Source organism: Stenella coeruleoalba (assembly GCF_951394435.1).
Source record: "Stenella coeruleoalba genome assembly, chromosome: 5".
Lineage (NCBI taxonomy): Eukaryota > Metazoa > Chordata > Mammalia > Artiodactyla > Delphinidae > Stenella > Stenella coeruleoalba.
Window position 1 is genome coordinate 85,130,577 of NC_137150.1, and position 20,707 is coordinate 85,151,283.

Genomic DNA, 20,707 nt, shown 5'->3' on the forward strand with positions numbered 1-20,707 from the left:
GTTTTGGATTCGTTTTTGTGGGTCTTTTCCTTCTCTTGTGTTTCTCACCTAGAGAAGTTTCTTTAGCATTCGCTGTAAAGCTGGTTTGTTGGTGCTGAATTCTCTTAGCTTTTGCTTTTCTGAAAAGCTTTTGATTTCTCTGTCAAATCTGAATGAGATCCTTGCTGGGTAGAGTAATCTTCGTTGTAGGTTTTTCTCTTTCATCACTTTAAGTATATCCTGCCTCTCCCTTCTGGCCTGCAGAGTTTCTGCTGAAAAATCAGCTGATAACCTTGTGGGGATTCCTTTGTATGTTATTTTTTGTTTTTCCCTTGCTGCTTTTAATATTTTTTCTCTGAATTTAATTTTTGTTAGTTTGATTGATGTGTGTCTTAGTGTGTTTCTCCTAGGGTTAACCCTGTATAGGACTCTCTGTGCTTCCTGAACTTGGGTGCTATTTCCTTTCCTATGTTAGGGAAGTTTTCCACTATAATCTCTTCAAATATTTTCTCACACCCTATCTTTTTCTCTTCTTCTTCTGGGACCCCTGTAATTTGAATGTTGGTGCATTTAGTGTTGTCCCAGAGGTCTCTGAGATTTTCTTTTCATTCTTTTATCTTTATTCTGCTCCTTGGCAGTTATTTCCACCATTTTGTCTTCCAGCTCACTTATTCATTCTTCTGCCCCAGTTATTCTGTTATTGATTCCTTCTAGTGTATTTTTCATTTCAGTTATTGTGTTGTTCATCTCTGTTTGTTTGTTCTTTAGTTCTTCTAGATCTTTGTTAAACATTTCTTGTATTTTCTCAATCCATGCCTCCATTCTATTTCTGAGATTCTGGATCATCTTTACTGTCATTACTCTGAATTCTTTCTCAGGTAGGTTGCCTTTTTCCTCTTCATTTATTTGGTCTTACAGGATTTTACCTTGCTCTTTCATATGTGACATGTTTTTTGCCATCTCATTTTTTTTTTTTTTTTTTAATGAGTGGGATTGTGTTCCTGCCTTACTGGTTGTTTGGCCTTAGGCTTCCAACACTGGAGCTTATAAGCTGTTGCTTAGAGCTGGGTCTTGGTGCCAAGATGAGGACCTCTGGGAAACCTCACTCTGATGAGTATTCCCTGTGGTGTCTGAGGTTCTGTTAGTCCAGTGGTTCAGATTCGGAGCTCCCACTGCAGGAACTTCAGCCCTAACCCTGGCTTGTGAACCAAGATCCCACAAGCTGCGTGTGGGGCAGCAAAAAAAAATGGAGAACAATAACAAGTAAAAAATAAAAATAGACTAGGAAACTAACAGATATGTTAGAAAGAATATAAAAATAAAAATATAGATGAACCAACAACCAGAAAGTAAAAAAGAACCACAATAATAAGAAAGAGGAGGAGAAAAAAAAAAAAAAAAGGTGGAAAAGGCCTTGGCTGTGGAGGGCAGAGCCTAAGCAGGGGTAGGGTTTGGGCAGTGGGCAGGGCCTATGCTTAGGACCCACAGGGCTGGAAAAGGCCCTGGGAGGTGTGGGGGGTTGGGGCTTAGGCTCAACAGAACAGAGGAGCCCAGGCCTGCCTCCCGCCTGTAGTCTCAGAGGGCAGGGTACACCATGTGGGAGCCCAGCAGGCTTCCAGGGACCGAGTGGGTGGGACCAGTACCCTCTGCTCCTCTCCCACTCTGGATGGATGGATTTAATGATAATGTCCCTTTGTTCAGCACTGCCTGAATCTCCCTTTTTAATGTCAGACCTTCTTAAGGGCAGGTCTTATCAAATCTGGCCTGGCCCTGTCCTCAGCTCATAAATTAGTTCATAAATCATGGGTTTTAGGATCTCAAATGATAACGTGAAATAGTCTGCTGACACTCTGAAACCTTCTACCTTGGTGCTGTGAGAAGAGGTCTCTGTCCTGGTTCAGCTACATACCTGATAGCTGAATTTTTTTTCCTGGAGCCCTTACCTTGCTCTCAGTCTTTCTAAAATATCTAAGCAACATCTTACCCTTTGGAATTCTCATGCAGAGTGAATCAATTTCCTGGTTTTCTACCTAAGTACGGAGATTAAGGTAGACTCTTCCCCTTACCCAACAAGGAGTTTCTGCTGTAACAGAGTCCTATTAAGAGATTTAGACCAAATGTACCAGCCAGACCATGCAGCATTTTTCACAAGGGTGAAGGACTTTAGTTACCAAGACATTGGTTTCTGAATCTTATCAAAGGACTAAATTATTGCTGACTTCATATAATAAACTGGGAAGTATTTTGGTCTCTTCTATTTTCAGAAATATTTTGTGTAGAATTAGTATTATTTCTTCCTTAAATGTTTGCTGGAACTCACCAATGAAGTATCTGGGCCTGTAATTTTCTTAGTGCAAAAATTTTTAACTGTGAAGTCAATTCCCTTAATAAATAGAGGGTTGTCTCTTTCTTCTTTATTAAGTTTTGTAACTTTGTATCTTTCATAGAAGTTATACATTTCTTCTAAATTGTAAAATTTGTTGACATAACTCTGTAGGATCTGTTTTAATTCCTGATACTGAAGATTTATATTGTCTCTCTTTTATTTCTTGATTGGTCTAGCTAGGAGTGCATCCATTGTGTCGATCTTTTCAAAGAATAAGGTTTTGGCTTTGATAATTTTTCTATTGTTTTGTTGCCTTTTTATTTCATTGAGTCTTGCTTTCATTTTTATTATTTACACTAATTCTATTAATTATTTTTTAATTATTTTATTATTTATTATTTTTATTTCCTTTCTTCTACTTACTCTGAGTTTTGGGGTTTTTTGCTTTTCTTTTTCTAGTTTCTTGAGGCTGAATGTTAGGTCATTGATTTTTGAGTTTTCTTATATATGTACTAAAAGCTATAAATTTCCCTCTAAGCATTGCCTTAGCTGTATCCCACACATTTTGGTGTTATATTTTAATTATCATTTACTTTGAAATGTTTTATAATTTCTTTATTAATTTCTCCTTGACCCATACATTATTTTTAAGTGTGTTTTTTAATTGCCAAATGTCTTCTGTAATTTAATTTACTACTGTTGTAATCAGAGACTATGCATATTTTGTATTATTTCAATCTTTTAAAAGCTATTAAAACTTGTCTTATGTTCCAGCAAGTGATCTCTCTTGGTAAATGGCCCATGTGCCTTTGAATGTGTAGGTGTAGTGTTTTTTAAATATCAGGTGGGGATGTTTGATAGTGTTTTTCAGATCATCATATCTTATGGAGTTTTTGACTGGTTGTTCCATCAGTTGATGAAAGATGTGTATTACTATAATATTAACTAAGTAGACTGTGAGAAGTAAAGGATAAATATTATAATCTCTGAAGCAATTATTTAAAAAGCAAACAAAGAAAAGTAGTTAAAAAGCTAACAGAAATTAAAATGGAATTTTAAAGAATAAATAATCTAGAAGAATAACAATAAATGTTCTAACAGAAAATAGGAAAGAAGAAATAGAGGGAAAATGGAAGGGTGGGAAGTGCACAAACAGAAAATAAATAATTAAATGTTAGATCAAAATCCAACTATACCAATAATTATATTAAATATTAATGGACTAATAAGTCATGTAAAAAGGTACAGATTATCAGAATGGATAATAAAAGCAAGAACCCACTATATGATATATGAGACACATGTTAAGTATTATGATACAAATAGGTTAAAAGTAAATTGATGGAAAAAGATATAGTAGGCGTACAGTAAGCATTTGAAGGCTGGAGTGACTATATTAATATCAGATAAAATAGATTTCAAGACAAAGAGTACTATCTGTGACAAAGAGATACATTTCATGATGATAAAAGGAGCAATACATTAGGAAGACATAACTATCATAAATATGTATGCATCTAATAACAGAGCATCATAATACATGAAGAAAAATAGAATTAAAGGGAAAACTAAATAATTCCAAAATTGTAGTAGGAGAACAGTCTGGTACTCCATCATGGTTACTTCATCATGGCCAAAATGAAAGTCCCAATTATTAATTTTTGTATGTTGTTTTTGTATGTAGTAACGATGCAAAACTCTTTTAAAAATTGTAATAATTATAGGGAGTCCTTATGGATGTTCTATGTGCACAGTCACATCATTTGCAGACTTCCTCATTGTGTTCCCAATCTCACAAAGGAGGTGGAGGTAAACAAGGACCAGAGAGGCAAGCTGTATTTGCAGGAGGCAGCCTGCCTCTGTGGCAGCTGGTGAGGAGAGGCACCACAGCTTCATATTTCTATTGGCTAGAGGGAAGAAAAAGCGGAGGAAACTCACCTATAAAATCCTGGGTCGGGGACTTCCTTGGTGGTCCAGTGGGTAAGACTCTGTGCTCCCAATGCAGGGGGCCTGGGTTTGATCCCTGGTTGGGGAACTAGATCTCACATGCACGCCAAAACTAAGAAGTCCGCGTGCCACAACTGAGTCTCTATGTTGCAACTAAGAGCCCACATGCCGCAACCGAAGATCCCGCATGCTGCAGCTAAACATGCCGCAATGAAGATCTTAATTAAGATTGCCATAATTAAGACCTGGTGCAGCCAAAATAATTAATTAATTAATTTGTAAAAATCCTTGGTCATAAAACAAACTTTCATCTGGCTCTTTTTGAGATCTGTGGCTATGGTGTCTCCTCACCTTGGTTACCTCCCTTTGCTTCCTCCTGCACCCATCCTTGTTCAGTGTCCACTAATTTTGCCAGCCCTTCCACCAGCCAGCCCTGCCATCCATTTCTGATTTGAGGTTTTAGCAGCTTCTAGTTCTACAAAAAATGACATTTGTAATTTTGGCTTTCATTTTCAATGTTGATTTTAGATTATTTCCAAGAATAGAAAGACAAATGCTGATTTGTACATCAAACCATAATCCTTCCACCTGTCTATTTTGGGATTATAAAAAGTGTAGAAATCTTTGTTGTCACCAAGTTGCTAAGATCTGCTGCTTTGCCAGTCTGATTTAATGTGTCTACTTCCTGTTAAATTCGTTTTTTTCCAAACTCCACTTTTCCTTTCAGTGGCACAACCCTTCAACCAGGCTTAGAATATTCATTTTTAGAAAAATGATTTACTCCCCTTCATTCGTATTCACTTCTGATTCCTTTATCAGTGATTCCCTCATCCTAGCTGGCAGGCTGAACTCATCTAATGGCAGCTTGAACTCTGTTCCCAGAGAGAGGCAGGCCAGCAGATAATATCCTAATCTTGAGATGGGGATATAGTGTTTGATTGCAACCGTCACAAGAAAGAGCTAAGAAATCTGTTAAATGGTATTACTGGAGAGTATTTACCCAGGGCTCTCCCCTAGGGGAGTTCAAGAAGTGGGCCCCATTTAGGTGTCCAGGATTATTTTCTTTCCATCCAAATGCATGAATCCTACAGAACCCTGTCCTCTTATTCTGCTAATTGGATTGGCCCAGCTTTCTCACCTCATTCAAGTTAGTCTTGGGCCTTGTTCCTCTTCTTTTAGCCTCATCTCAGATAGACCTACCAGGTGGTTCTACTCTGTTTCTGACATACTTACCATTTCTGCCTTATTATTCTGAAAGTTCATCCAGCCCTTTCACCTGCTGGACATGGTATATGTGAGCCATAGCCATGTTTGGACTTGATCTGAATGTTGGCTTATACCTAGATCTATCCTACTCCCATTCCAATTCTTTTTCTCTTCTAGCTTGTCCTGAAGCAAATAGTCTGATGTATTCCTAGGATATCATTCAGACATAGTCATACCCAGAGGAGTTTATTCTTGAATATGCATTATTTATCTTTGACATAAAATGTCCTTATAAATAACGTGTTGTTCAAGTGAAATTGAATTGAAAAAATGATGGCAACATACTAGCCAATCTTTTTTTCTTTATCCTTTACTTTCTTGTAAGTGTGCAGTGGTAGGAAATCGACTGCAAATGAAGTGAAAATGGAGATTTACTCACAGGAAAAGCTTTAAAAATTTTTTGTAAAGCTGCAAGAGTGACCAAATAAAATGATTTTTGTAGCAATTTTTGAGTTTAAAATTCATTCAGTTTAGAGCACAAACGAATTGGAAGTATTAGGTACTTTGGAAATAAGAAATGTTTAATTCAAATTTAGAAATTATTTAATGTTTAAGACAATGTTTAATTCAAATTTAGAAATTATTTAATTCAAATTTAGAAATTATTAAAACAAATTATTTTGTATAGCCGCTATGAAAGAGGATTACAAATCTGTTGAAGATACCACAGGCGAAACATTTACTGAAGGGGAAGAATCATATTTAGGGGATGATGAATCCTATGTGGAACATTTGGAAGGAAGTTCAAGTTCATCTCAAGATGATTATGTGGAAAGCATTGGAAGTAAGTATTACTGGTTTTCTATTAGTACTTGTCACTGTTTTAACTGAACAGTTGTAAATCCATAAAAGAAATGGTTGCAGGAAGTGTGGAGGTGATAAAAGAAAGAGCATCAAACATATCCTGATAGGGTGCTGTAGCAGCTCTGGAGTTGTATATTCTGAGTATCACATACTCTCATACTGGGTTTTTCTGGGGAGTGGGATTGTCTAAGGAGTGATCTATCCCACATTAGTGAGACTAACTCTCCCTTAGAACTGACCGTGCACTGTTCTTTGAGACTGCCGGAACCATGCAGGACTAGGCGTTCACCCCAATGCACACAGGCGTGTTGCCTCTTCTTCCATGCTCACTTGTGGGTGGCATCCTATGTCCAGGCCAGAAGTAGTAGTTACTGCTAGAGTATTATGGGCTACGTACATTCCTCCTGTCTTCATGAAATACGATTTTAGGATTGACCAGACACTCTTCTTAGTTAAAATATTTTTAATTTTTTAGACTCTCAGTACATGGAAACTCCTGTCCCAGATGCAGAAGAGGCAGAGGAGGAAGTTAAGAAGAAAATATCAGAAAGCTTCTTCTACGATTATATGGAGCTGGCTTCGATGCCTTTTGTGACTCCGGATTCAGACATACCGCTGGATCTTCTTACACTTGTGTATCCACTCCAGTTACATATGTATAATCTTGGAATTTCAGCTTTTTAGGTCAGGGGTTGGCAAACTGCAGCCCATGGACCAAATCTGGCCTCTGGCCTTTTTCCCTAAATAAAGTTTTATTGGAACACAGCAATGCTCATTCATTTACATGAAGTCTATGACTGCCATCACACTACAAGGGCAGATTTAAGTAGTTACAACAGAAATCATCTGGCTCACAAAGCCTAAAATATTTACTACCTGGCCCTTTGCAAAAACAGTTTGCCAACCCCTATCTTAGGTAATTCTAAGAAGCTTAAGATAGATATGCTTGATCTTAATTTAAACTAAGCTTTTGTTAGCTTTTGTTAGATGCCAAATAACCATAAAGAGATATAATGCTTTTCTGGCTGTCCTTTCAGGAGATGTGATGTGAAGGAGACCAGGAGGCCTCTTATCCCCATTTATCTCTACCAGATTGGCACTCCTTTTTCAATGCCTGTTAAGTTAAAATCATTGATCTCCCTGCTTGAAACGCTGACATGGCCATTGTCAGGCATTACGGCTTTCGCATTATTTACCAGATGAGCTACAGAGAAGACAGCCCTGAGGAAGTGGGCACAATATAACCCATTTTCATAGAAGAATAAAATTCTGTGAAGAAAAGTAAAAGTGGGATGATTAACAAGGGGATTTAGGGTTTGCCATCACTTTATGATGTTAGGTTTGTGAGGTGCTAGTTAGAAGACAATTTCCATTAAGGCCCTTGGTTAGCAATTTAGCATGCCTACCCTCAGAAGGGCAGTGGTTATGACCGCATGGCCCAGACACTGACTGGCCCCTTATAAAAGGGGTGCTGAGAGGGGAAGGGCAGTGTACTTCCTGACTCAGTTTTGCTTTTTATGTAAAAATAGAACATGTTATTGTTATTATATCTTCTAACTTTATTTCGATCCCAGGTGTAACTAAAACTAATTTACCCTGAAATTCGTAACCTGGAGTTTTCTCTCTTGAGGGCCTTTTTTTTCCTTTGTGGCCTTTGGACAGGTTACTGATAAAAGTTATGCTGTTGGCCTTCTAGTCGATTTGTTTCAAATGAAGTGGTTTATTAGTCACTTAGAAGCTTTTCCTGAAATGCACGTGCTCTGATAGCTTCCTGGACCTACTGCATTATTTCCACGTGGAGAGGGGCTTGTACTCTGAAAAAGCTCCTCGGGTAATTTTGATTGTTCTGCCTTCTCCCAGCTCTCAACACTGGGGATTTGGTGCTTTTGAATACAAGGATCTCTGTATTAGAGAGATATGCCTAGCCTGTAAATAAGGGAGTCAGAGCGATCTTGACGTTTGGCTCAGTGCATGAATCCTTTCTACTCATGCTGGAGGAGTGGCTGTATAAGCTATGGACTTGAACACTTTCAAAACCAGGGCAATCACAAAGCAGCTTATCCCATTTTTGAATAGCTTACATTATTAGAGAGCTCCTCCAGGCCTTGAATTACAATCTGCCTTTCTGGACTGTCCTGCGTTAGACTTAGTCCTACTCTCTAGAGATGAAAAAATATAATCTCTATTTCTTGTGAGAAGCTGTAAGAAGTCTGCTCTCGTGTATCCCCATATACCCTTTTAATTCTTCATCTACTTCTGTTTTAACATTTGTGTCTTCTAAATCAATCAAGAAAGTATAATTTATAAAATATCACCTAAACCACAGCATAATTTGTAGAAGACACTAAACAGCACTTAAGACAGTGTTTAAATACCACTTTAAAGTGGAGGTTCTAGATGGACATGGACAAACAGCGAAGGCCCTGGGCCTCTGATAGGAAGTTAAGAATAGGTGCCAAAAGAGAGGATGAGATAAAACAGAAGGGAGATGAAGGTATGTCAGAATACATCTTAACATTTTCAGAGCCCTGCTTAGGGACTGCCTTGTCCTCTGGGGTTTAAAGGGAAAGATCAGACTCTAGTTATTCATTCATTCATTCATTCAACCGAATAGGCTCAAGACTCTGTGGTAGGCATTCCAGGAAACAGATGAATAAGAAGCAGTCTCTGCCCTCAAGCAGGTTGTGATTGATTTAGAGGGAAAGTGTTTGGCAAGCTACAGTCTAACCCATTTCTGCATTTGAAAGGGCCTTCAATCAAAACAGCAGCAAGTAAGAGGGAGTTTCCCCCTGAAATTACAGATGATAATATTAGATAAATGATCATGTCTCCGATTCCCTGCTGTCATCCAAGTTAGTGAAGGGATGGTAGCCCGCTTCTACCCTCATAGTTAGACATTCTTCTAGCCCTTTAGAGTATTACACTGGCACCTGGGAAAAGGGAAAGGAGAGAAGGAAGAAGGAAAGGTGAGAACAGTAGTTTAGGGAGAGGGAAAAAGAGGGTAGGCAAAACTTCCTGCCCCATACCAGGCTCTGTAAAGATAAGGGGCTGTAAACTCTACTCTTTATTTGTGAGGCGGCCCCAGGTATTCTCCATGAGGGCAGAATAGCTTCATCTAGATCTTGGATCACATATTCATTTGCATTTCTATATAAGATTCAATTTTAGGCGTTAATGTCTTTTAAATTTATAAAATTCCTTTTTCTTGTACAAATGCCCTGAAATGTTCTCTCTCTCTTTTTTCAATTTAACTATGAGGCAGTGAGATAGGTATAGTTACTTGTAGTTAGTTATAATTTATATATTCTTCACAATTCAAATGGCATTAATTAAAATTTGCTCTTCCTTTTTTACATTCTACATATCGTTCTTGTTAAAAGTTTTGTATAATTTCTTTCTCTGAAAATATTTACTTACAAATAAGGGGAATCGTCTAAAATCAGACTGAAAAAACAAAACAAAAACAAGGGCTCAAGAAATAAGGATTGCTCCAGTGATCCTTCAACTTTTGTGTTCAGCAATGAATTCTTGGAAAATAAGAATATATCTACTTAAGATACACTACATAATATATTTCTTTGGCAAACTATAATTTTTTAATAGGTTGATCTCATTTAATTATTACACTTATATCTTGGGTTATATTAATTTGAGCTTGAACGTGATAACAAAGTACACTTAAAAAATGTTTTATAGCTCAGTTTTTTAAATCTCTGTTTTGAATTAATGCAGTTTTACTCTATAGCATAAACGCACACACACGTATATACTCATCTGCACACCTGTACATACTAATGATCTTGGAAAGGAAATGTTAGCCTATTTATTTTATATACTTATATATTATGTATTATTTAGTCAATTTTTATAATTTTCATATGATTAAATTTCAATTATATTTATGTGAATTTATTACAGTAGTCACATTGTCACTGGTGTGTCAGAATTTCACAAACATGTCAGAATTTTAAACATCTTGTCTTTCAGCATCAAGGAAGAGGCCTACATGATCCTTTTACTATGTTCAGTCAACAAACTAGACAGGCTTTGGGAGTACAAAGATGGCAAAGACAGACTTTCTCTCACATTATAATGTGATTTAGTTTTAGCAGGAGAGAGGAAAATGAAATTATTTAGGGGACTACTTTACTCTCTATAGTACCCAAATACAAAGTTTATTTTTTATTGCAAACAAAATTAATGTGCTTTCAGGGTTTTCCTAGGAAAACTAAAAGACTGAATCAGAGTATGAGAATTTTCACCTAGTTTAAAAACAAGATTACATTAGTAATACAGTAAATAACTCTAAGTTTCAGCATCAAATTCAACTACTTCAACCCTGGATCTTTATCTAACTAAGGGTATGGGTTTTAAAAATATATTCATTTCGTTACTTTTCCCCTCTCTAGGATGGTTATGTTGTTTCACTGGTTTTCCTTTGCAACTTTCCCTCAGACATTCCTTTGGTTATGACTGCAGAAAGCGGGCCAACCTACAACTTCTGGACAGCAATATGGTGTTGTACGTAGCTGGGAACCAGCTGATCCTTCTGAATTTGAAAACCAAGGAACAGACCTACCTGCGAAGTAGCAGTGGCAGGGGAATTGGTGTCATTGGGGTATGCCTTTAGTAACTTAGAAAACAAAAAGCCATCCATGTGTTTGTTCTGTGGACCAGCCAGGCTGTGAGGAGGGATTACATGAGATGCACAGCAGTCTTTATTCTAAGGCATTTTCAATTCACGATGACAACCACTACGTTCACTGACATTAGCTCCATGCAATATTATAATATTATATTAATAATATTATCATCTCATTTTGCAGATAAGGAAACTGGGGCTAATAGAGGTTGAGTGACTTTCCCATAGTCATGCAGGTTTTTCACAGTAAATGCTATGTTGCTATTCTGCAAAAATACCGAAATGAATAACACAAATGATAATTCACATAATAACTAAAGCTAAGTGCCAGATAAAAGAGTTGAACATTAGGAAATGAAGCATAAATTGTACATTCGGTAGTTTCAAGCAGTTGACAAAAAGATCTGTGTGTGATTTCGAGTCTGTCTCTTCATTCCTCCTCAGGTGTCTGTCTCCATCAGTCGTTTTCTTTCTTGTATCTTCAGCCTTTACTTCCTTAGGCATCCTCAGCATAAAAGCATACTAAATCAACTTGTTCTCATTTTAAAAGGCCCCTCTCTGGGAATTCCCTGGTGGTTCAGTGGTTAGAACTCCGCGCTTCCACTGCAGGGGGCGCGGGTTCAATCCCTGGTCGGGGAATTAAGAAATCGCAAGTCGTGTGCACGGCCAATTAAAAAAAACAATGAGGCAAAACCGAAAAGCTAGGTATATATACACAAGTACATGCTACGGGGGCACCAGCTGTTGCAAATATTCACAGGCCCGACATGAAGGCTCTGTGGAGGAAGTCGGTCGGGACCATCTCAAAGTACCATGAGCCCTGAGGTCCCCCCGCATCTGCAGAGGACTGAGCAATATCTAGCCTGCTTATTTTTCTATCACTTTGTGGCCAACGATAGCATTGAAATGTCCGTTTTTCTATTTTGTGGCACGATAATTTGGTTTGAGGTCAGTAGTTAGGGGTGTAGTGTGAATAAGAATGCTAGCCCTAAACCTCACCCTCCTGGACCCTGAGCGCTTGTGTGTCGGCGGGGCTCTTCTCCGTGTCTGCTGGGGCTGCTGGTGCCCAGACAGTGACAGGGACCTTCCTGCACTGCCCATGTCACTTCAATTTTTCTGAAATAGTTATCCATTTGTGGATGAGAAATGCTCTTGTGAGGCTATGAGAAAGCCATGAGAAATGTGGTTTGGGGGATATAAGCTCTCTTCCAGAAAAGACAGGGTGAATTTATGTGTTGAGTGTAAGTAGATGTCTTGCTTGTTCTAGCTCTCCATTAAAAATAAAGCAAAACACCAAACGCAGGGTAAGCAATTCATCTAACTTAGTTGTTCTCAAAGAGTGGTCCCCAGATTCAGCATCACCAGCATCACCTGGGAAATTGGTAGAAATGTAAATGCAGAATATCAGGTCCCAGCCCCAATTTACTGAATCAGAAACTCTAGTGTTAAAGCTTGCAATCTGTGCTTTAATAAGCCCTGCCTGTGATTCTGATGGCTGCTAAAGATTGGGAACCACTGTTCTAGCTCTTCTGATGGCAATTAAAAAAATTGTAGAGTTAAGACATGACTCTCTTAATGAAAGTAAAACTTAAAATGAGTATTCTTCTAGTTTTCAGTTTAAATTATATCCATTGTCAAGTATTTATTAGATGCCCAGTTTTGAGTTTTCTATTAGAGTGGATCCTAATAAACAAATTATAAAGTAACAGATGCTAAATACTGTATTAACTGAGTGATTTATATGATAATCTCCCTTTCGGTGCTTTAGTGAGGTTTTATCTTTTATAGGTTCACCCCCAAAAAACTTACTTCACAGTAGCAGAAAAAGGAGTTTTCCCCAAGATTATCATTTATGAATATCCTTCTTTGAGGCCCTACAGAATACTTCAAGGTGAGTCTAGTAGAATCTTTAAAATAGCTCACGTTTAAGGTTAACAACATTTTGAAGATGTAACATTATTGTAGCAGTCGGGGTCCTCCAGAGCAACACAGCTGGTGGGAGATAGATGAGAGATTTATTTGAAGGAACTGGCTTATGTAATTACGAGGGCTGGCAAATTTGAAGTTTGTAGGGCAGGCTAGCAGGCTGGAAATTCTTGGGAAGGAATTGATTCTACATCTAAGGGCAGAACTTCTGCTTCCTCAGGGAAACCTTAGTTCTGCTTTAAGTGCTTTCAGCTGATGGGATGAGGCCCACCCAGGTTACCAAGGATAATCTTAACTGATTATAGATGTTGACCACATCTCCAAACTATCTTCACAGCAACATCTAGATTAGTGTTTAATTGAATAACTGGGTACTATAGCCCAACCAAGTTGACACATAAAATTACCATCACAATTATCTTACAATTCTGTTTTCCATATAATTAATTTCAGTAGTCAATTTTAAAAAAAGATTTTATTTTTCAGAGCAGTTTTTAGGTTTACAATAAAATTGAGAGGAAGTTTCAGAGATTCCCACATACCCTCTCCCCTCACCCATGCTTAGCCTACTCATTATCAACATAGCTCATCAGAATGGTACATTTTTTACCAAGGATGAGTCGATGTTAACAGTCACAATTACCCAAAGTCCGTAGTTTCCCTTAGGGTTCACTTGTGGTGTTCTGTATTCATTTAGACAAATGTATAATGACATATATCCATCATTATAACATCATTCAGTATTCTGAATAGGAGTTTTCCCAAAGCCTGTCCTAAATATCGTCTGTGCTCTGTCTATTCATAACTGCCCTACCCTCTCTGGCAACCACTGATCTTTTATTGTCTCCATAGTTTTGCCTTTTCCAAAATGTTATAGAGTTGGAATTATACAGTACGCAGCCTTCTCAGATTGGCTTCTTTCACTTAGTACTATGCATTTAAGCTTCCTCCTTGTCTTTTAATGGCTTGATAGTCCATTTCTTTTTAGTGCTCAATAATATTCCATTGTCTGGATGTACTACATCTTATGTATCCGTTCACCTATTAAGGGGCATTTTAGCTGCTGTCATTCATTTCAGTTACATATAAGCTTATATATAAGCATTCATTTCACTTACATAACACACACACAGACATAAGCATACATAATCAAATACATTATTGCTTTTATTTTGAACAGTTATCTGTTACATCAATCAAGAATAAGAAAAATAAAAGTTTTATTTTACTTTCATTTACTCCTTTGATTCTCTTCCTTTATGTAGATCCAAGTTTCTGACCCATATTATTTTCCTTCTTTCTAAAGATCTTCTTTTAACATTTCTTGCAAGGCAGGTCTGGCAACAGATTCCCTCAGTGTTTGTTGGTCTGAGAAAGTCTTTATCTGTCACCTTTTTTTTTTTTGCTGTACGCGGGCCTCTCACTGTTATGGCCTCTCCCGTTGCGGAGCACAGGCTCCGGACGCGCAGGCTCAGCGGTCATGGCCCACGGGCCCAGCCGCTCCGCTCCGCGGCACGAACCCTCGTCCCTGCATCGGCAGGCGGACTCTCAACCACCTTTGAAGGATAATTTTTCAGGGCGCAGAATTCTAGGTTAGTGTTTTTTAGGTAAGATTTTTGTCCCCCCTCTTTTTCTTTTTTCCCCAGTATTTTTTTTCTTTATCTTTCATTTTCTGTAGTGTTTCTGGGCATTTATCCTGGTTGGTGAGCTCTGAGCTTCCTGGATCCATGGTTTGGTGTGTGACATTAATTTGGGAAATTTCTCAGTCATTATTGGTTTAAATATTTCTTATGTTCCTCTTTCTTCTTCTGGTATTCCACATACATTACACATACATTACACCTTTTGTATTTGTCCCACAGCCCTTGGATATTCTGTTCTGTTTTTATCAGTCTTTGTTCTCTTTGCTTTTTGGTTTTCGAAGATTCTATTGAGATATCCTGTAGCTAAGAGTCTTTCCTCAGCTGTGTCCAATCTAGTAATGAGCCCATCAAAAGCATTCTTCATTTCTGTTACAGTGTTTTGTTTTTTTTTTTATCTCTAGCATTTCTTTTTGGTTCTTTCCTTAGGATTTCCATCTCTGCTGACATTGCCTATCTGCTCTTATATGTTGTCTACTTTATCTGTTAGAGCCCTTAGCATATTAATTATAGTTGTTTTAAATTCCCAATATGACAATTCCAACATCTTTGCCATGTCTGGTTGTGCTGCATGCTTTGTGTCTTCAAACTGTCTTTTTTTTGCTTTTTGGTATGCCTTGTAATTTTTTTCTGGCTAGCCAGACATGATGTACTGGGCAAAAAGAACTGCCTTAAATAGGACTTTAGTCACCTGGTGGTAAGGTGTGGGGCAGGGGAAGCATTCTCTAGTCCTGGGATTAGGTCTCAGTTTTTTGGTGAGCCTATGCCTCTGGACTGTGAACTTCACAAATGTTTCTCAGCATTTTTCTCCCCTCTTAGGTAGGACAGGATGGCTAGAGTGGGCTGGGTTGGATATTTCCTTCTCCAGGTCAGTTAAGCTCTGATAACATTCCAACCGTCAGGCTCTGGTTAATTAGTTTCCCCTGAGGGCAGACCTTATTAAGAAGAACAGAGGCTCTCGGGTATTTCAAAATGGTTCCTTTTCCCCTCTTTCTGTTGGAAGCCTGGGGGAATTTTTCTAGATGTTTTTACTTTAGGAATCTGGTCAACTCCTGGAGGTAAATCTCACAATATTGTTGGGGCCACCTTATGACTGGGTCCCCCTGGAGTTTTTAATTCTCAGACTTGTCCACACTGAGCCTCCAGCAATTCGTCAGTTAGAGTTCATGTTTTACTTCACCGGCAGTGGTTCCTTGAGCTGTTCTGGCTGTTGCTGCTTGGAAGCCTCTGCTCTGGTGAGTTGCAAATCCCTGTATTTACCTGGTGGTCTCTCCATTCTTGGGGGCAGAGGTTTGCCCTGGTTCCTTTCTTCTCATATAGATCCAAGAAGAGCTGTTGATTTTTCAGTCTGTTCAGCTTTTTACTTGTTGTTAGGATGGAATGGTGATTTCTTAGCTCCTCACACGCATAACCAGAAACCTGAAGTCATCAATTTTTATTTCGTGAAATTTTCAGTGACAGATTTTAAATTGATTTCTCTCTGCCGTCTAATATGCTTTTGCGTCACCCTTCCCCGCTTCATAAAGTAGAATGTATTCTCAAAGTGTTTTTCTCATGCAAAGTGTGATTAAGATTTCTTCATCCTCCCCCCTCCCCCCATATCATGTAGTTCATTCTACAGCCAAGGGTGATGAGTGATTTTGGAATTGTTTCTTTAGGGGAGTCTTGGCATTCTTCCACCAATGCACACCACTAAGGGTGCTCTCTCTCTCTTTTTAAAATTTTATTTATTTATTTATTTGTGGTACACGGGCCTCTCACTGCCATGGCCTCTCCCGCCGCAGAGCAGAGGCTCCAGACGCGCAGGCCCAGTGGCCATGGCTCACGGGCCTTTTGCTCCGCGGCACGTGGGATATTCCCGGACCGGGGCACGAACCTGCGCCCCCTGCATCGGCAGGCGGACTCTCAACCACTGCGCCACCAGGGAAGCCCTCTCTCCTTTTTTTAATTTAAATAATACACTTTTGAAAAGTAAGTGCTGTCCGTGTTCATTAGACTTGCATTCATCTTTTCATCCTTTCAGATGGGACTGATCTGGCCTATGCATATGTAGACTTTAACTGCGATGGTACCTTGCTGGCCTCTGTTGGTGGCAGCCCTGACTACACACTGACAATCTGGAATTGGAAAGAAGAGCAGCCCCTACTGAGGACAAAAGCTTTTTCCCAGGAAGTGTTCAAGGTTACTTTCAATCCTGAAGATGACGAGCAGCTTACTACATCGGGATCCGGCCACATCAAGTAGGTTGCGTGACTGATACAGGTGCTAGTCATTTATTGTTAGGGTCTTTTCTAAGAGGATTGACCAGCTGGAGACATTTTTGCTGATGTTGTTAACATTAGGATAATTTTTAAATGTGTTATTTAAAAAACTAACTGTAGTGCAGCTTTTCTAGTTGGGTATGGAGATTTTATTACTGAAAACAGCATAGATAAAAGAAGGGCTTTTGAATTTTGCTTGCTGCCTTCTTGTAGGCTTCACTTCCTAAGAGAGTTTGTATAATGTCTTAGTAACATTGGCATACTGTGTCCAAGTTCATATTGAACTTTCATATCCACTGTTCCATGTGTTGTAGTGATACTGTGAGATGGATAAGTCATCTTGATGTCTCTGAACTCAGTCTTCACTTGTAGAATAAGAATTATAACAGAACCATTCCTGATGCAGGACCCTCAATACTAAATGGTAACAGAGCCTACTCTTGATCTCAGGTCTCTGGGTGTTTTCCACTATATTATACCCTTTGTTCTTTGTTCAGGATGGAATTGATTTTGTCCTTTATTTAACAACCTTCTAGCACTACTCTTGAGCTGCCCTTAACTTGATTCCCAGTGTCTCTTTATGAGAAAGAGGTTTTTTTAATCTATCTTAAATTCTTTTCATTCCAATTTAAGTCTGGTCCTTTTGAAATATAGAATAATTGAACAGATTTTTAAATCTTGGGGGAATTGTCAACTAACTCTCTGCTGGCTATAGGTTAAAAAATTCTAATTTTTCCATTGCTTACTAGAGTGCATATTTTCTATGTACTATGTCTTTGGGGAAAGATAGACCTTGAACAATTTCATGTGTGGTGTGCTGTAAAAGAAACAGAGGAAATGGAAACATGATCAGGGGACCTACAACAGCCTTGGAGAAGGGTGTTGGTCATTTAGGCTCTTGGCTTTATATTACTGGCTTGTTGATACTGTCCATTATCTATTCTACATCCAGTTGGTAGGCCAGATTCTTTCATTTTTCTACATGGTTTTTCATCATTCTGACTATTCATTTGTTTAGATTATGAATAAGAAAATATTAGTAACTTAACATTTATTGACTTTATGTGCTAGGCACTGTTCTAAAAGAGTTTTTCAACAATTTCATGAGGTTGGTGCAAATAATATTCTCAGTTTACACACGAGCGAATGAAAGTACAATGTGATCAAGAAAATCACTCAAAGTTACACAACAAGTAAATTAGAACTTTTGGAAAACTTTTATATCCTCTAAAGTGGTACTATGCAGTAGAACTTTCTGCTAGGGTGGGAGTGTTCTGTGCTGGCCAATCTAGTAGACAGTAGCCACATGTAGCTATTGAATACTTGAAACTGGTCAGTCTGAATGAAACACTGATGTTTAAATTTTATTTAATGTTAATTACTTTAAGTCTAAATTAAAATAGTCAAACGTGTGGCTATTGCATAGGAGAACACAACTCTAAAATGTAAGATCTGCAAAGGCATGGAATTTTTTCTTTTTGGACTATTTTGCTCGATGCCGAATTCATATTGCCTAGAACTTTGCCTGACAGGTAGTTGATACTTAATACATTTTAATTGAATGAATGGATAAATGAAATAATATGTGACTATGAAATATGTAAGTGTTTGGGTGACATTAAAATTAATAAAATTTCTTTGAGGTACATTCAGGCTCTTATTTGTTGGCAGGTTCTGGGAAATGGCTCTAACATTCACTGGCCTCAAGCTTCAGGGTTCATTGGGTCGATTTGGCAAAACAGCCACTAATGATATAGAAGGTTACATGGAGCTCCCAGATGGGAAGGTGAGTACAGCTACTATTCTACAATAATGAAATTATTGAAATGAAGTGAAGTGATATATATATATATGAAAGCAGTCTAAAAAGCACTGCCAGTATTGGCAATAACAGATACTATAATTGCAAATATAATGAGCTTTTAATTTTACCTTTTCAGATTATCAATTTTAATTCTGTGAAATTTTCATAATCCACATGTACATATCATTTTGTCTTTACTAAATATTATATACACATATAAAGTATGTGAGCATTTTCATATATTCACATAGTACTGGTCACTTTTAACTATGTCATGGAGTTGCAATGTTTATAGTGTTTATCTTTCCCTTCTCTCTTCTTTGCCATGATCCTCCAAGAGGACTTACTGGGTCAAAGGTTATATACAGTCTTGTGGCTTTTGCTTTTATACCAAATTATTGTTCAGGAAGATTGAGCCACTGTATAGTGACATCTACAACACTGCAATTTTAATCTGTCAGTTTCTTCTTCTTATAAAATTTATAGACATATTGCCTATAGGATCAGTTCTCCATTAATATTGTATAAGGCTTCCTATTAGGACGAGTTATATAGTATTATTTGTGGTCATCTCAGTTATAAGAAAATGCCAACATACAAATATTACTCTGAGGAACCAAGTGGTCTAGTCATTGCCTAGTGGAATATTCTTAATTTGAAATCATGGTGTATGGTAGGAAATAAAAAGGCTTGGGTGCTGGCTAAATTATAAATTATATATCCAAACCTATAAGATGATAATAAATCATTCCAGCTTCAAATTCTGTAAGAATTAAGCTAAAGATCATTAAAAACATGGTATGAGATATATCTGAAAAAGGTTCAGAAGAGTTTGTGTAGAGGTAGGGGAGAAAAGAACCCATTTTAAATGAAAGAGCCACAAAAGGAAATATTTAGAGTTAGGAGTAAATATTACATATTTAGAGGATTAATTGGAGTACTCATGTTGGGAAGGAGTGGGAAATGAGATTGAGAAGTATGGTGGGGCCCTAGTGTATGAGGACTGGAACAGCCAGGCGGAACTATTAGGTTCTGGAAGAGTAGAGTTGCAAATGAAAGAAGTTATATATAAATTTGGCCACAAATGCCAAGCATATTAGAAGGGAAATGTGGAGTCAAGGAGATGAGCTCAGAAGGAAGATACTGCTTTTATGTAAGAAGAGAAAATAAGAGTCTGGACTCTACTCAGGACAAATGGAAGAGGGAAGCTAGACATGAGTGACATTTCAGAAAGAAATGCCTTATAGGCTTTGGTGACTTTTGGTGGTTTTAGTTACTGGACAGAAAAAAAGAAGTCTAAGTAAAGACAAGTGGGCTGAGGCTTAATAGGTAAAATGGGTAGAATAGATAAGCATAGGTAGACTGGAGAAGTAGAAAAGACTGAGTCAGGTCATAAGTTCCTCTAGGTGAGAGGAAAATGGGGCTGCAGAGTCCTCGAGCAGGCAGGCAAGAATTAGATCAGAGTTCCCCAAAGGGCATCGCCTGCAACATTCTTTTGCACAGAAACTCTATGAAAAGACTTTCCTGGTCAAATTCCTTTGCAGCTAGAAATTTCTCATGGTGATTCCCAGTGAACACTTCTGTATGAAAGCTTCCAAGGGGGGCTTCCCTGGTAGTGGTTGAGAGTCTGCCTGCTAATACAGGGGACACGGGTTCGAGCCCTGGTCTGGGAGGATCCCACGTGCCGCGGAGCGACTGGGCCCGTGAGCCACAACTGCTGAGCCTGCGCATCTGGAGCCTGTGCTCCGCAACAAGAGAGGCCGCGATAGTGAGAGGCCCGCGCACCGCGATGAAGAATGGCCCCCGCTTGCCACAACCGGAGAAAGCCCTCGCACAGAAACGGGGACCCAACACAGCCAAAAATAAATAAATTAATTAATTTAAAAAAAAAGAAAAAAACGCTTCCAAGGGGTCCTAGAGAAAAGAAGCTTGTTTGACTTTGTTTTCCCTAGCATATGTCTTTTGAGGCAGCATTAGTTGGAATGGGAGGTTTTGAGCCACAGCGCGTGGTTTAGAACCCTGACTCCTCTGAGTAATTTTGGGCAACGTACTTAACTGTTCTGTGCTTCAGTTTTTTTACTTTATAAAATGGGGAGAGTAATAGTCAGGACT

At 38.3% G+C, this 20,707-nt stretch overlaps 1 protein-coding gene across 1 annotated transcript in view; it reads left to right on the forward strand.

Moving 5' to 3' along the window:
• The window catches only part of CFAP44 (cilia and flagella associated protein 44), a 134,092-nt gene that overhangs the window by 7,646 nt on the left and 105,739 nt on the right, over window positions 1-20,707 (forward strand). Inside the window, exons 3-8 of the mRNA XM_079922398.1 lie at window positions 6,147-6,302; window positions 6,798-6,957; window positions 10,778-10,940; window positions 12,753-12,855; window positions 16,554-16,770; window positions 18,463-18,577. Coding sequence (XP_079778524.1) covers window positions 6,147-6,302; window positions 6,798-6,957; window positions 10,778-10,940; window positions 12,753-12,855; window positions 16,554-16,770; window positions 18,463-18,577 — 914 coding nt within the window. The remainder of the gene's footprint in view (window positions 1-6,146; window positions 6,303-6,797; window positions 6,958-10,777; window positions 10,941-12,752; window positions 12,856-16,553; window positions 16,771-18,462; window positions 18,578-20,707) is intronic.